Below are 16,313 nucleotides of genomic sequence, written 5' to 3' on the forward strand. Positions count from 1 at the left end.
GGGTATATTGTCACCCACTAAGCTGTAACTATGAAGGAAGAAAGTCTTCTTTTCACCCAGAGCCTGGAAAGACTCTATACCTTAAGTCATTCATCAATGATCGTTTTAAAAGAATGTTTGATATTCTCTCTCGACCTCCCCCTCTCTCACTGAGTTTTGTGTGTACGTGTGTGTGTGTGTGTGTGTGTGTGTGTGTGTGAAAGAGAGAGAGAGAGAGAGAGAGAGAGAGAGAGAGAGAGAGAGAGAGAGAGAGAGAGAGAAATCCACACTAACAGGAATCATACTAAGAGGAATAGCAGCCTCAAGACATCCCCCTGTGGGTTCTCATAAATTGCCTTCTGTCAGAATGAATGCTATTCTGTCCATTTCACAGATGAGAGGAAGGTCAGTCTAAAATCCCACAAATCTCCAGGTCAAAATCACAACCCCGAGGTCTTATTGTAGTTGAGTTTTAGGGTTCAGGAACCTAAAGCTACTGTTAAGACACATTTGAGAAAATAAACAAGTTGGTGACAAAAGGAAGGTCTGCCGAGCCACTCAGTTCAGGACATGGCCTGTGATTTTGGAATAGCACCTACACCCACAGTCTTCTGAAGAAAACTGAGTTGCGAACTAATCTGCGTGTACTAGGGCAGAAGATGGTGACAGTGTTGGGGAGCTCTCGATGGGCCCTAGCTAGCAATGAGGAAAAGGGAGATGGGTTGCTAAGTTTGTAATGTAGCACGCATCTGTATAGATTTCAGATATTCCAAACATAGGTTAGGAAAGGTGGAGCTCTCTACCATGTTACCCTGAGTTGGGCTCTTGATGTAATCTCTCCAAGCAAACCCTGCTGGCATACGACAATGAGAGGAGGCCAGCATTGAGATAGGCCAACCTGTCAGGATAGGGGGAGACCCTGGCTGCAAACACTGAGCACTGAGCCTTATTTCTAGAAGCCGGGGATGCTACGTAACGACTTACCTGAGCTCCTTTGGCCTGGCAAGGTTGGAGCTAACTCCTAGTCTTGCCGGGGGCAGTGTGGTGTGAGTGTAGAGTGTCCCTGGGCATTGCCTCCATAGGGAAGAAGGAAACTAAGAACAAGAAGGATGCAGACCATTTTCCTTCTTGAGCCGAGGTGGCTGCAGGAAAGTGGATGGAATCTTCCTGCCCAACAGTAGCCCTGAGGCCTGAGGGACTGATTCTCGCCACTATGCAGTCTACGGCAGGTCCCAGGGGCTTCTGAGGGTGACTTTGAGTGTCTTAGTAGAGCCCTGGGTTGGTTAGCAGTAGGTCAATGGAGAATCGCTTTGGAGTATCAGGGAGGAAAATGGACGAAGGTGGGAGGAGAGCGGCTCTCTGCAGCCTGAAGAACCATTTCGTAGCTCCTGTCTCTTAACTGGTTGGTGTGGTGCAACAGTTAATCATTCTCCACCAGCAGAGGAATTCCTATGGTTGGAGGCTTTGGCCACACAGGGTTGTTAACTTTTTGTTTCTGACTGGCTTAACATTTTATGGGAAGAGCGGTTCCCTATTTATCCTCATAGTTTTGAAGGCCAGGGTTGGTGGCGTTTCCTCGGAGCCTTGAGCTAGTACTGCACACACTGTCTTTGCACTTGCTTTCCAGTCTGTGGAGAAATACCCCTGGGGTATTCGCACCTCTCTGAGACCTGCCTGTAGTTTGGATTAACAGGTTGGCTCTCTGTTCTGGGAAGAGCTCCCCTGTCTGATTTAGAGAAGTCTCGGAGTCTCACAATTTGGGGGTCGCTGTTCCTTTAACCAACTCTCGTTATGCATGAGGGGATTGGGTGGTGTCTGCTTGGGAATGCCACTCTGACTCCAGTGTGCAGCTCCACCTTTTCTGCCTTTGAAGCAGGAAGTTTCCATTGAGCCAAGTGTAGCCAGTGTGCTTGTGAGACATCAGCCCAAGCCTGGCTGTCCTTAAGCGGTGGGCTTAGAAAGGCCCTCTTGCCTCTGACACGCCCCAGATTCTCCAGCTCTGCCCAGTGGGGTCTCTTTTTCACTCTTCTGTCTCTGCTGTGGAGAAACCACCGCTCAGCACAGAGGCCCAATTCCAGAAGAGCACCCCTCTTCCCGTGCACAGGTCCAAAGTGAGATTCACTTGATGCCACCATGGCTTCAGTGACATCTGCCATTCAAGCATGACTTCACAGTGAAGTCAATTTAGCCACTCGAGGGGCTGGCTGCTCTGAGGTGCTCTACCATGAGGCTATAACCTGTAGAGGGCATGGGCACAGACTTGGCTTCTGCAACCACCAAGCTGTGTTATATTGGGAAATTTCACAACCCTGTGCCCCGTTTTCCTTGTCTGAAAATTGAGGTAACAAATGGATCCCATCTCATAAGCACGTGCGGATAAGTGAATTCGTAGAGCCATGCAGAATGGTGCTGGGCACCTAGGAAGTATGGTCATTCCTGCCCCATATTAATTCCAACTTTTTCGTTCTTTGCAGTATGATTCTAGTTCTTCCAGGTCAGGAGATATGTTTCACTTACAGAATCTATGGGGGCAAAGCAAGATCTTTAATGTTAGTTAGGCCCCATCCAACATGCAGCCCAGTGTGCTCCATGTTTACCAGCACCTACTGTGTCCTGGACCCTTTCAGATAGTAATATTGTTAATTTCCCACCAAAGCCATATGCGGAAGCTTCTGCTTTTCTCATTTTTATAAGTGTGGGGTTGATTTTGAGGGGGAGGGAAATGTCTAGACTAAAGCCACAGGGCGCATAAGAGGCTTCCCAAGGTTTTGCACGTTGTCTAGCTAACAATTAGGAAAACATCCAACATGGTGAGCAGCAGATAAAAAGGAATGGCCTGCTATGCAAACAATGTGTGTGGGAGTATCTCCAAAGACATGGAAGGAATAGGGGGAGGCAGAGAAGCCTCCACGACATGCTGTGAGCCTGGACCCAAGGAGGTTTGGGTAGGACGTTCCTCTGTTCTGTCTGCGTCTCAGCCTCTGAAATAGTTCAGCCAAGCTGGGCCACAGTTGCCTAGTGGAAGCAGGACTGTATTACAGCTCTGTCCCCGACTGTAAGTCCCCAGCAGTCCTGGCCTTGATAGGGACATGGCGGAGGAGGCCTTTAATGTCCCCTGTAGCAGGACACCTGAGCAGCAGTTAGTGTGACAGCCACATTGGACCCGGCACACAAAAGTGGCATCTTAAACTAGCATGGCTTCCCTGCCTGCCCAGTGGAAGACACTACTCAGGATCATGTGTGTCCATGGTCCCAGTGGCCCACCATAGGCCTTCGGGGGTTCTGTGCATAATGTTGGGTGTAATGAACCCAACGGTGTGACTCACATCTCCCTGGTGATAAAGAGAGTGAAAGTTCTCCTAGGATGACTGAATTCGAAAGTTTAGACCGAGAGGAGGGTTGTACCCGAGGTATTTAAGAGGTGGCAGGACACAGCTCTGTGGAGGAGTTTGACATTCAGACAGAGTGGAGCAGTTTCTTGTGAAGGCCTCTCCAGCCTCCTCCTCTGGCCCCAGTTCCTCAAAGGCGTAGGCAGGACACTTTCAGCTTTTTGCATTACGGTGAACCAAGAAGGTTTTTTTTTTTTTTTTTCCTATAGCCCCATGCTGTTGCTAATATTCATGTTCCACCCCAATCTAGTTATAATCCCCGACATGAAAGATGCTCATAAACTAGTTGTTGGCTGCGTGCCTGTCAGAGTCAGTACAGACTGATGCACACGATATGTCCTCCCGACCGGCAATGCTTTTCATCCCTAAAATGCAGAGGACCCTCTCCCCCAAAACTAACTCCTCCCAGAGCTGGACTGCCAGAGTTACTTATAGCGTCTGGAGTCTTGGGTCCATACTCTTACTAATCAGTCAACTCATCCTCTCTCCTGCTTGCCTGGCTGTCAGAGCAATGTGTTTCCTTTAAGGTATCTACATAGGTTGGGGAAAAACAAGAGGACATTGGTTTATAACACAGTTCGTACTCCTTAACCCTGACCTCGGCTGAGCTATCTCTGGTGACTTCTTAAAAGGTTTGTTCCCTAGAAAACACCAGGAGGAAAAGGCTGTAAAGAAACCCACTTCCTGACTCGAGGCTCACTCATCAGCGCAAACTCTTGTGCATGTTAAGCTGAACTGCACATCTATGGTGGGCTGAGAGGAAAGAGGCTTCATCTAAACTTTACATTATAAATGGAGGCAGCCCCTTTAAGAGAATGGGGCGGTCTTCTTCTGCCTGGGGCTACCCACCCCCACTTGTGGACACTTGAATGCACGCAGGTGTGCAGAGCCTCGGCAGAAACAAAGGTCTTTGCTCACACATGAAAACTGTGTAACTGTCGTCTCCAATCCAAGCCACACTAGCCCACCGAGTCTCAGTAAACACAGTGCCAGGTGGGGCACCCCGGGTGGCCACTTGCTGCTCACTTGACCTAGTGGCCAGCTTGCCTGGTGGCTAGGCAAAGCACCCCACTTCTCAGTACTCATAGACCATGTAGAGCCACGATTGTGCAAACACCGGGGACGGTAGCGGGGTTGTGGGGAGGGCTTGGCCAGAACATTAATGATTAGAGAAAACCTACCATGTGGGAAAGAGGATCTAAGTCTGTCTGTGACCCAATTTTCCCTAAGCCAGGAGGGTTCCTAATGTGTTCACTTGCAAAGTCGTTCACTTTGCTACCTCTTACGGTGCGTACCCACTCTTAATTAGAGGATGGGTTTCATTCTCATTCTGAACTTTAACAGAATCGTCAGTGGTTATTCTGTTAAGATATTTTAAAAATTATCATAGATGTCATTGAATTTTTTTTTAAAAATCTCCAACTTTATACTTTTCTGAAGGTTGCCACATGAAAGGTCAATTTCATTCTTGGAAGCGTTACTAAATTTTATCTAGGGAATTCGCAGGCATTTCTTTGAGAATTCTGTTTTGACAAACGCCTCTTCTGCATGACTCCAGTGTTTTTCCCAGTCTGCACGGCTCTGACATTCATTCTTCACGTTCCCTTGCTCTTGCTTATGTCTGCCGTGTTTCTCTAGGACATATCTGTAAATTAAAGAGAAGTAGAATTATTATTCCATTTTAGGAATAGGAAAACAAAGCCCAGGGAGTTTGACTTGCATTGTATTTCAATTTGAACCAGGAAAAAATTAAAAATCAAAGTTCTGTAGGGGTCACCATCTATGCATGCAGGCTTTATGTGTATATATGTGTGCATGCATTCGTGTGTGTGTGTGTGTGTGTGTGTGTGTGTGTGTGTGTGTGTGTGACTTTGTAGGTTTCTATATTATTTTCCACCACTGTGGTTAGCAAGTATAGCTTTAATAGTTTCATTAGTAGAGCTTATATTTCATTCACTACGCTTGATTTGGAGTCTTCCACACAGGACCATATTCATAGAGTATAGGGTAGCAGGGACTTACTAAGCCAAGGCATTGTGGGAAGGCTGTAGAGCGCACCATATTTGGGCCATGTTAGTGGTGAGGTGGGATACCATAGTGGCACCAGAAAGCCCTAACTCAGAAGAAGCAGGACGTGACAGCTCTAGGCATAGAACTGAGGTGAATATCAGACGGTCTTTGCTCTTTCTTTTCTAAGTTCTTTCCAGGCCTTAAGGGTCAAGCTACAGAGCAGTATCATCCTCGAACAGGCCCTGCTGCAGCTTCGGGCTGAGTCTGATACACAGCCAGAAACTGTTGGGTGATTTCTGTTTAATTATCCCTCAACGCCATGACTTCATGGAAACAGTAAGGTTCTGGGGTTGTTTGTAAATGACTTAGAAGGGTGAACTAAGACTCGGGAATCACCTACCCCATCTCAGAGACAGGTGCTCCCCCGGGTATAAAATGGCAGGCTATGCTGAGCAGACGGGTCATTTCCGGACTCCGGTGTTCTGTTTTTGCTGTCACCGTTGGCTGTGGGCAGAGACACCTGGCTAGAAGGGAGGGGCAAGCCAGGCTTATTCGCTGTTTCAGGGCCACCTGCCAGATGTGTCTCAGGGCAGAGTCAGCCCCGTTGCAAGGGTGACCAACCATGAGAGTTTCATAGGTTAAAATAAATACGCCATCCTATCCACACTGAGGTATTCAATTTGAATTTGAGAGTAGAACTGTAGGACTTCAGTTTCTTAGAGCAGCATGAACCCCCTAAGGACAAGAGGTGTGGCTGCTTTATTTGAGGAGCATGTTGGTGAAGCATAGCCTGGGTGTCATCCATATTTTGGTCCCAAAGATAATTTAATAGAGAGAGGCCTTTTGGCACCTTTCAAACCTGTATGCTTCCTCCCCCGACCTGCCCTGGAGGATAATGGTTTTGGCAAACGCATCCATTAAATGTTGAGGTATCGTGCCTGGCACCACAGATATGATAAGGCATTTGATAAAACACACAGTGTTAGAATTGTTAGCCGGGAGATGTGTGCCGATCAGGTGTTGTCTAGGCTTCAGGAATGAGAACAGAGACTTTCCCGGGGGAAGCATATATTCCAATCATGAGACTGATGGGCCTTGAGCAAACCATCAAGTCTTGGTGCTAGGAACCACAGTGAACGTGGCTGGGGGAATGGGCAGATGGCTCAGCTGGCAATGTGCTTGCGTCCCAAATATGGGGAATGGAGTTTGGTCCTCAGATCTCTGCACCTACCTAAAAAGCATGGCATGTTGGTGAACTTCTGAAAACTCAGTCCTGGGAGGGAAAGGACGGGAAGACTCCTGGAGCTCTCTGGCCAGCCAGTGCACAGGTGGGTGGCTTCTCTCAGACACCTGAGGTCATCTCCTTTCCTCTGCATATGCTACCCCCTCCACACCCCCCACACCCCCAGAGAGGTTTCTAGAGGGGTAGTTTAGAAAGAAGCCATAGTGAAAATATGAACAGTCTGCCAGGACAACAGCTGTCTAATGGTGACTCCATCTGTATGAACTCATGTCTTGTGTTAGCCTCTTACCAGGGCCTGGGTGAAAGATGTAAACTGTGTTTGAAGTGTAAATGCAGATGGGGTAGAAGAGCATGATGTTTAATACTCTGCTGCATGCCAGCTTTGAGATCACAGACATGGGCAGGTATTCTGCAAGTCTGGAAAACACACACACACACACACACACACACACACACACACACACACACACACACGATGATGGTGACACTGTTGGGTTGCCATAGTTGGTCTTGCTAGCACAAGCCTCTAATCTCAACTACTCAGGGTGTTGAGGCAGGAGATTTACAAGTTCAAGGCCAACCTGGGCAACTGTACTGAGAGTCTGTCTCAAAATACATGCATGCTTATGTGAATAGGTAATTCATAGTTGAGGGCATGGCTCGGTCTTAGAAAACTTGCCTACTCAATTCTGTAAACACCAACAACCAAAAACAACCAGAAAGCCATAACCAATCAAGACAGACATTCATGCACGTGCCCACACACACTTTAATAAGGTTTATTCCTAGCTTACTTCAACTTTTAGCCTCAGAGTCGGTGACCAGAACACAGGAGATGCCAATATTCAGTCATTGACATAGACGTGAAGTCTTGCAATTTCTAGGTAAAGACAAGGAACATAAAATATGACCCGGATGAGCAGGGATTTATGTGAGGCTGCCTCTGATTTGTGGCCTCTCTAGGGTCCCCTGGAGGGCAGTGGTTTTGGTGTTGTCTCTTGGCCCAGGCTGCTCCATGCACTTCTTTCAAGTCTGGGTTGTGCTTTGCAAGCTAGGACTGCCAGCACTGTATAAGAATTTTCCTCTCATCTTGAGGTTGAGAAGGAAAAGCTGTCAGGAAATTCCCTCGCTGGGGTGGCTGAGAAGAACAGAAGGGTATGAAGTTTACTCAGGAGATGGGAGCAAGATGGGAGCTGGGCTTGTGGGTGTGTGTCCTATGCTCCTTCATGCCCCGCCTTGGAAGACCTCCTTCTAACAGGGACCCTTCTGTTGTTGTGGCTCTGAGCTCCACTGGAGCAACATAGTTTCCCAATGATGCGACTGGATTCCTGATGTGTGACACCGAGGGGCAGCATGGTGAAGGGCACCGTTGACTGCCTTGGGGCCCCAGACAGGCCTGCCATTGTGAGTCACATTTAACATGTGAGCTCCCCTTTCCCATGACTGGCGCTATTCTTAGTACCAGCTTCTGCTCTGGGCGACAGAGGTTCACTGGAACCACAATCCATTTGGGTAGGTGGATGGGGGCAGGACCAAGGATGGAGAATTGAAGAAGCTTTGAAATTTCAGAGCATGTTGGAGCAAGGGCAAAGGAAGGAGTCTGGAGCCCCGGGGGTGTGAACCAGGTCTATGCTAAGCAGTTGAGAAATGGCCTCAGGAGACCAGTAACTGGGACTGCAAGTCTCATTCATGAGTCTGGGGCGTGGACATGGATGTGGCTGGCAGATATGCAAAGCCAGTAAGCATGGCAACCCCAGAGCTGCCTTCAATGCTTGTGTCTCACTGTGGCCGTGGCTTTCCAGAAGTGAAGTCAGGCTGACATGTTGCTGTAGGAACAGGGTCCTTGTGATACCATCCAGGAAAGAGATAACCCAGAAGCCACAGTTCCATACCCTTCCTCCTTCTGCTGCTCTGTCCAACAGAAGGGTGGTGTGTAAAGGTCAGGACCAACCATGGAAATGTCTCCTTGGGTACAACAGTGTGTAGGTTCTTATCCCCTCTTTGGGTTGGGTAGGGGAGGAGTCTCACTGTATAGACCAGCATGGCCTTGACTTCTCGGCCTCTTGAATGCTGGGACCACATGCAGATGTATGTTAGCACCGTGGGCTGTCAGGGACACACAGGCCAGCTACCCTGCGAGAGTCCCAGGAAGGAGACCTGAGCTGATATTACCGCTCAGCGAACCAGGGACACATCTTAACTTTCAAGCCCCTCTGCTTGCCTTAGGTACCTTCTCTCCCTGTTTCTTCCCTTCTTCTCTCTGGTTTATCTAGAATAAAAGATGGCAAGAATAGTTGATCCTAGGAGGTGGATTAGCAGTTTCCAGATTAACATTTATTTTTTATTTCCTCTGAACACAGGAAAAATAACATGAAGGAAAAAAAGCTTTTCAGGTTAGGGTCCCCTTCTCCCCAGCCATATTCAGACGTCAGTGGGCAGATGTGCATAGGCTATGGTGCATTCTTTGGCATTGAAGTTTAGGTAACACTGCAGGAAAATTGCTTCCATCCCCCGAGCTCGTGCTGGAAGTATGATTTTGAAGCCCACTTATTTTTTTCTGTCCCAGCCTGTGCTGTACTCCCGCATCTTCTCAAGGAAGCTACAAACATGGTTGCTACCTGCCTGTCAATAACTAGGACCTGCCTCCTTGTTTCATCTTTCCATCCCTCTCCTCAGCTTAATAGATTAGCCTATCTCTGAGAGAAAAGTTTTTTTTTTTTTTTTTGTGGTTCTTTTTTTTCGGAGCTGGGGACCGAACCCAGGGCCTTGCGCTTCCTAGGTAAGCGCTCTACCACTGAGCTAAATCCCAGCCCCGAGAGAAAAGTTTTAAGACAGCATGAGAGAGGTTCTAATAGCATAAAGCTAGCCACTGCAGGGGGCCTTCTGACTTGTTGGGGTAGGTTGAGGTTGTGTTCCTCAAGAATCTGTCACTACTGTGAGAAGCAAGGGACATGGCTCCTGAAAGCCAGATCCATTTAGCACTTGAGCCACTGCAACCAGGCGGCAATTTAATTAGGTCCATGCCTTTTGGTTTGGGCAGCAGTACTGAAGAATCTGAGGTCCCAACCCAGCTATTGTCTCTCATCTGAATGGCTTTACCCAAGTTAGATAGCTGTGCTGTACATTGCGCTTTTGTTGTTGTTGTTTTTCTGCTGAAGAGTGGTAGAAACTGACAGACTAAGAACAGCTCTATCCATTGAGTCGCCGAGAAGACACAAGCAGAGAATAGAGCGTTGGTGTTTAGCTAAGGCCACAGTGAATAGTGGCTCCCTATTGGTTTTGTGTTAGGAGTTCTCTCATCTTTGAAGTCCGTAGTGGTAATACAGACAGAGCGAGCATAGAACTCGTGCCTTCTTTTCTGTGTCCATCAGGGATGGGTGAGACTTCTGTGCACCATCAGGAAACTTATACTTGATATTGGAGCTGTTGCAGTCCATTTCTCAAGAGCGGTTTGCTTTCTTAGCTCCTAGGTCACCACGAATGGCTTCTCAGTGGGTCTCTCCTTTGCCAACGTTAGCTTCCTGTGCTCAGACAGGCAGAAGTAGCTCGACTCTGGAGAAATCTGAACATGTATTTGAGTTGAGCACTAAGTGGATTTCCACAGATGGGTAGAGCGTTACAGCCCTCTGGGTCATTTCTTCAAATAATTCATTTGCTTAGAAAGCATTTGACGAGTGCTTTTATTTTTCACTCTGTATCTTGCCAACGTGGCTTCACAGAACTTCAGGTACATCCTCAGGGTGGTGAGGAAGTGCTGGCTCCTTTACTGCACAAAGCTCGTATGTGCTAAGAAGAGACTAAACTCCTTGGGCGCCAGGGAGACATGAGCAGGTGGATCTCTGAGTGTCAGGCCAACCTGATCTACAAGTTCTGGGCCAGCCAGGGCTGCGTAGTGAATCCTTCTCTCAGAACAAAGAGACAAACAAAATTAGAACACGTGTGAAGATGGACTCTGTGTTTTCTTTCCAGAAAACTCTGGAATTAAAAGAACACAGCAATTAAAGGAGACTGGCCTGGAAATTAATAAAAACAGAAAAATGGTATATTATCCCGTGTGACTTTTTTTTTTTTTTTTTTTTTTTTTTGGAAGGAAAATCTTTACTTTCTCTGAGCTCAGAGTACTGACTCCAGCATTTGTGCTTGCCTGAGTTTTCTCCCGTCTAGACAGGCTGGGAGGGGGAATGAGGGCTGCCACATAGTGGGATGAGCTGCTGTGAGCCTCCAGTGTGTTTTGTTAATGAGCCTTGTGCCTTGTGCTTCCAGGAAGTGGGCCGATCCAGCTGTGGCAGTTTCTTCTGGAATTACTCACTGATAAGTCTTGTCAGTCTTTTATCAGCTGGACAGGAGACGGCTGGGAATTCAAGCTTTCCGACCCAGATGAGGTAAGGAATGAGGGACCTGGGAGTCCTGGCTTGAGAAAGGGTGAGAGAAAACGCTGGGATTGTGATGCTGTGGGTCCGGATTTGTAGCTCAGCTCTGCTGCTTTTGCTGCTTGTGTGGCCTAGAACAAGGGATGCAGCCGGCCTGAGCTTCTGTTCCATCACGGGCAGACCGGAAAGTGTGTACGCTGATGTGTATATAAGTTCCTGGTACATAGTGGGTCCTTCCTCAGTAGGGGCCTCACCTGTGACTTACCCTCTGTCTAGTCCCCGCTCTGTCCATCCGAGAAAGATGCATTCACTCTGATTTTTTCCATCCTTTCATATATGAGAGAGGGGATCACTCTTCCGGCAGATATGAGAATGTGTCTCCATCCTGGTCCAGAAACGATGCTTTCCACTGGTGGGTGCAGAGGTTCCAGTGCTCTCCTCACGGCTTCGCCTTCCTATCCAGTTCTGGGCTTTCAAATGCAGGATACCTGCTTAGAATGTGGGCCAGAGGGATGTCTGTCCTGCGGCTCTTGGTTTTCCATCAAAACCAAGCATTTTAACGGTGTCCCCGGGGGAGTTCAGAATCACCATGTTTTCATCAGTTTGGACAATTAAACCGAGTCCGACCCCTGGAAACTAGAACGTAGAAGTTCTACTGCAATAATGTGTCTGGGATAGGGACATTGTTTTATTGAGAGGAGTACTCTGGGCTCCAAAAGACACACGTGTTCTCACCTATATGTAGAGACTGAATTGCTGGTTCCACAGACAAAGAAGATGAAGTAGTGACTCTTCAAAGCATGGCCAGGAGGAGGGTCAAGGGATGGAGGGACACTGGTTAATGAACCCCAGAATGCAGTTACAGGAAGAGACAACTCTGGGATTTCTGGGGCACTGTAGGGTGGCTACAGAACATTAATCGGATATTTCAGAATTGCTAATGTGAGTTATTTTGCATGGTCCCCAGAACATAATGGTAAATGTCTGTGATTGAAGACCTGCCAGTTAGCCTGGCCCGATCATTACACAATGCATAACTGTATGACAATGTTGCATTGCACTGTCTACATCTTTTGAAATAATCTCTGAATGCCCGTGGCGCCTAAGTGTACATTCAATGTAAAGTTATAAACAATTCGAAAATGAAAATTAGAGGGAAGAAGTCAGAAACGCACACACACACACACACACACACACACACACACACACACACACACACAGTTTCTGAGCATCCTGTTTGACCCTCGTGATGAATGTGAAGATACGTATTGACATGTGTTCTGATAGAATCCTCCAGGCGTTTACCCACTTGTATTTAATTTTATTCTTTATGACAGGTGGCCAGGAGATGGGGAAAGAGGAAAAACAAGCCTAAGATGAATTATGAGAAACTGAGCCGCGGCCTTCGCTACTATTACGACAAAAATATCATCCACAAGACGGCGGGCAAGCGCTACGTGTACCGCTTTGTCTGCGACCTACAGAGCCTGCTGGGATACACCCCAGAGGAGCTGCATGCCATGCTGGATGTGAAGCCGGATGCTGATGAGTAACGGACACGGAAGGGGCTGGGGGGGACCCCGCTGAGACCTTTCAAAGAACAACCCGTGTTGGTTGGACTCTTAATTTTTAATTGTTATTCTATGTTTTATTTTCCAGAACTCATTTTTCACATTCAGGGGTGGGAGCTAAGGGAGTTGCAGCCACATTCCATTGGCCATTGGCAAGGCCGGAAAGGGAAAGTCAGGACCTGTGGGGTGGGTGGGGCAAGAAGTTCCTGAGGAGATTTTTCAGGAGCGAGAGGGTCTTCTCAGAAGCCGAGCGGACTTGACTTACAGAGGAAAAGGTTTATGTGTCCAGTATTCTGTTTGCAATCAAAGGAAAGAGTTCATCTTGAGTTGTGGATCGACTAGCAGGAGGAATTGTCACGTTAAGATGAAAGTCAGTCAGCGTTGGTGGGTGGGAGGAAAACAGTTTCTTCAGGGGATGACTAAACGCAAGAATTTATTAACCTTTCTACTTTTTTTGAAACAAAGATGGACTTTAATGGAAGGGATCCAAAACTGTTTTTATTGTTGAAGTTTATTTTATTAAATTCTGTGCCAGTATTTTTTTTCTTAAAAAAAATCGTCTTAAGCTCTAAGGTGGTCTCAGTATTGCAGTATTGTGAGTTCGTTGTAATTTGCTGGCTGAGGAGTCTCCCACAATGAAAGGCAGCTGTTTATATAGACCCCATGGAAAAATCCAAGTCTGTACTGAGAACAGAGACCCCCGAACTCTTACAGCTAAAGGACGTGAATGCTGATTTGGGGACCAGGGAACTGTGTGAATTCCACCTGCGGTTTGTAAAACAACATTTCCAGTCCTTTTACTTACTGTCAGGCTGTGGGCTTAGTGTTAGTTAAGGGGCATTAAGTCTTTGCACTGAATGTATTTTTGCAGCTCTGCTTTGGAACTGTTGTCAGCATAGGTGCACTGTTTAAGTCTTGGAAAAGAAATCGAAGGAGGAAGTTGAACCTGGTTTTTGGTTAAATCGCTACCCGAAACATAGAAGACTCAAACTAAATGCTGTTTGCATGGGCATTACCCCTCGGATCTTAAGGCCTAAATGCATGCCGTTCCAAACTAACATTGTACAATTTCTCCTCTATGGCTTATTTCCCCAGTTCACCACATTGCTGCCCCTCCCCACCTTACTAATCAGTAGAGTGGAATGTAATGTTTCCTGATAGGTGAATGAAAGTGTAATTTCAGACATCACAGCACAAATCAAAGAGTACAGACTTTCTAGGGTTCAGAGAGCATGGAAACGAGGAGGCTATTTCAGGAGCATGGGACATGGCCTCCTTTGGGAAGAGGCTTTCCTTTGAAGAATTGGAGCTCGTCAGGTAGGATTTCAGGTGAGGCTGTTTGCAGATGAAGTGGTAGAGAGCACTGGGACTTCGAGCTTGACCTGTTGCTACCTCGGCAGAGGTTAAGCGAAAGTCAGCTGCGGATGAGAGGAAAACTTGATGGAGGGAATACAACGGCAGGAGCTAAGTACGGAGAATAAGGTGGCCCGTGACAGTGAGGTATAGTTTTACTTTCCTCAAAGTTTAAATTCAAAGACTTAATCGAGGCAGCCATCTTCCTGCCAGTTGAGAGAGGAGACTGGAAAGTAAGGCATTGTGGGTAAAAACAAAGTAAGGAAACATGCCTGGTATCATTAGAATCCCTCCCACTGTTTACCACGCCTAGTTGAGACAGCGACAGTGGACTTCCATGAGAGAAAAGAGGCAGTTGGTTGAGGTGGACCTCTCCAGGCTCACCCTTCGGGGATTGTAACTACCTGGTATCATCTTCATGAGAGTTGATGGCTGACTCCCAGATTCCCTTGAAGACTCTGAATTCCTGCGAACATAACTTGTCCATGGGTGTTCTGTACTGACCGATTGGAGCATCCCCACCGGGAAGCAAAGGCAAAACATCCCAGCTCTATGTTTTGATCTTAACAAATGCAGGTGCCTTAATGAAGCTCTCAAAGTATTTAGGAGCTGCTCAGGGAGTGTTAGGTGGGATCATTTGGATTATGTTGTTTTTCTCTTATATTATGTGATCTTTGTTGGGCACTGGCAGTGTGTGTGTGTGTGTGTGTGTGTGTGTGTGTGTGTGTGTGTGTGTGTGTGTGTGTGTACATTTGTATAAGCCTGCAGCTGAAATAGTACTGACTTTTCTACTTAAGTCTGTCCACATTTCCATAACGGCGAAAGAGTACATACAGCCAGGGCTGATGTCATTTCTCGCTCTTTGCAACAGGGCTTAAATAAAAAAAAAATCACTTCCCCAAGTCGTCGTCCTTGCCCCTATTCAGTTCATGCTGAAAACGCCCCTCTCGAGAGCCTACCGCCTGCAGCCAGTAGCAGATAAGACGTAAGAAAGTGCCTCCCACACGGCTCAGCTTGCTGACTTGCTTCTCCCCAGGTCCACCACTTTCAGGATTTGTAGATAGGATATTAGTCAGCTTGGTGGTCCATCTGGCCAGACGCTCTTTCCCATGCTGTCCAAAGGCCAGAGACCATCCCAGGAAGAGTGGCGGGTGGTTTATACACTGGAAATGTAGCGGCATTGCTGCATTGATGCTCTACAAAAACACGTTCACTTCAGAGGAAGGATGAGCACATCTGATCCAGCTGGGTGGCTCCATTGTTTTCCCAGAGAGATGCTTTAACCTGTGCGGTTGGCTTTTGGCTCAGAGCCTCAGGGGAATAAGGATGCTCCCTGCATAGAGCTCTGACCGTTGCGGCCATGGAAACCAGTGGAAGCACTCTAGATCAGAGACACTCTTCCTCACTTTGGAGATCAACACTCTGGGTTTTAAAGCATTAACCTTCATGGTGAAATCACACCTTCTCTCTTCTAGCCATGCTGTGCATGCCGCTTTCTCTGTCGGGGGGTCTCTATAAATTTGTTGAACTCTTACGTACATTCCAAAGAAGTTTCAAGGAACCACAAGTATATGTATACAAATACATATATGAAGTATATATGTTAAAATGAAATTATCTCTATCAGGAATACTGCCTCAGTTAATTGAATTTTTTTTAAGGATACTTTTTTTTAAGCGGAGAATTATTGGGGTGTAAAAGATGTTATATTGTGTTTGACTATTTTCCAGCTTGTATTTTCACATAATTTATATTTTTTAAATGCTGAAAATTTAAAAGCGAGATTTAAAAAGGAAAAGCAGGTGCTTTTTTTTTAAAAAAAAGAATCAGAACTGAGGTAGCTTAGAGATGTAGCCATGTAAGTGTCTTAAATGTTTTGTTTTTAAAAAAAAAACAAATGCAAAAAAATTCTTATGGGGGAGTTTTTTGTTTGTTTCTTTTAGTAGCTGATGCTGGCACATCATTTTGCTGGAAAGTTTTTTATATACTGTAGCCTGATTTCATATTGTATTTTAAACTGTGTGAAATTAAAGAGACAAAGAAATTCATTCATAACGAGGTGCCTCTGGCTTGATTCTTTCCTGTCTATATCATGGGGGAAATTACGAGAAATTAATCAATCAGAGAAAAAGCACAAAAGAAATACAGTTTAGTTCTTCAGATCCTCCAGCTTGGTGTCATTTAGATCATTTATATACTGTAGTCTAATAGATTGTCTAATAAAGATTGCTTAGGGATATAGGGACATGGGATTGGTGTCCTGTTGATTAATTGTATTGCTTGACTCAGCCTTTGCTGATGGCCCCTGTCTTGTCAAACCTCAATGTTCATACTTGAAGGACCAAGATCCACGTGAAGAAAAATATTGATGACTCAATGGGTAGCCATTGATTGGAGT

At 46.5% G+C, this 16,313-nt stretch overlaps 1 protein-coding gene across 4 annotated transcripts in view; it reads left to right on the forward strand.

Annotated features, from left to right (window-relative positions):
- Positions 1-15,970, forward strand: part of Ets1 (ETS proto-oncogene 1, transcription factor) — a 122,087-nt gene extending 106,117 nt beyond the window's left edge. For all 4 annotated transcript variants that reach the window (XM_017595451.3, XM_039080790.2, XM_006242752.3 and 1 more), the window contains 2 exons: positions 10,885-11,003; positions 12,329-15,970. In XM_017595451.3, coding sequence (XP_017450940.1) covers positions 10,885-11,003; positions 12,329-12,544 — 335 coding nt within the window. In that variant the 3' untranslated portion in view covers positions 12,545-15,970. The remainder of the gene's footprint in view (positions 1-10,884; positions 11,004-12,328) is intronic.
- The last annotated feature ends 343 nt before the right edge of the window (positions 15,971-16,313 follow it).

Source organism: Rattus norvegicus, chromosome 8 (genome assembly GCF_036323735.1).
Source record: "Rattus norvegicus strain BN/NHsdMcwi chromosome 8, GRCr8, whole genome shotgun sequence".
Classification (NCBI taxonomy): domain Eukaryota; kingdom Metazoa; phylum Chordata; class Mammalia; order Rodentia; family Muridae; genus Rattus; species Rattus norvegicus.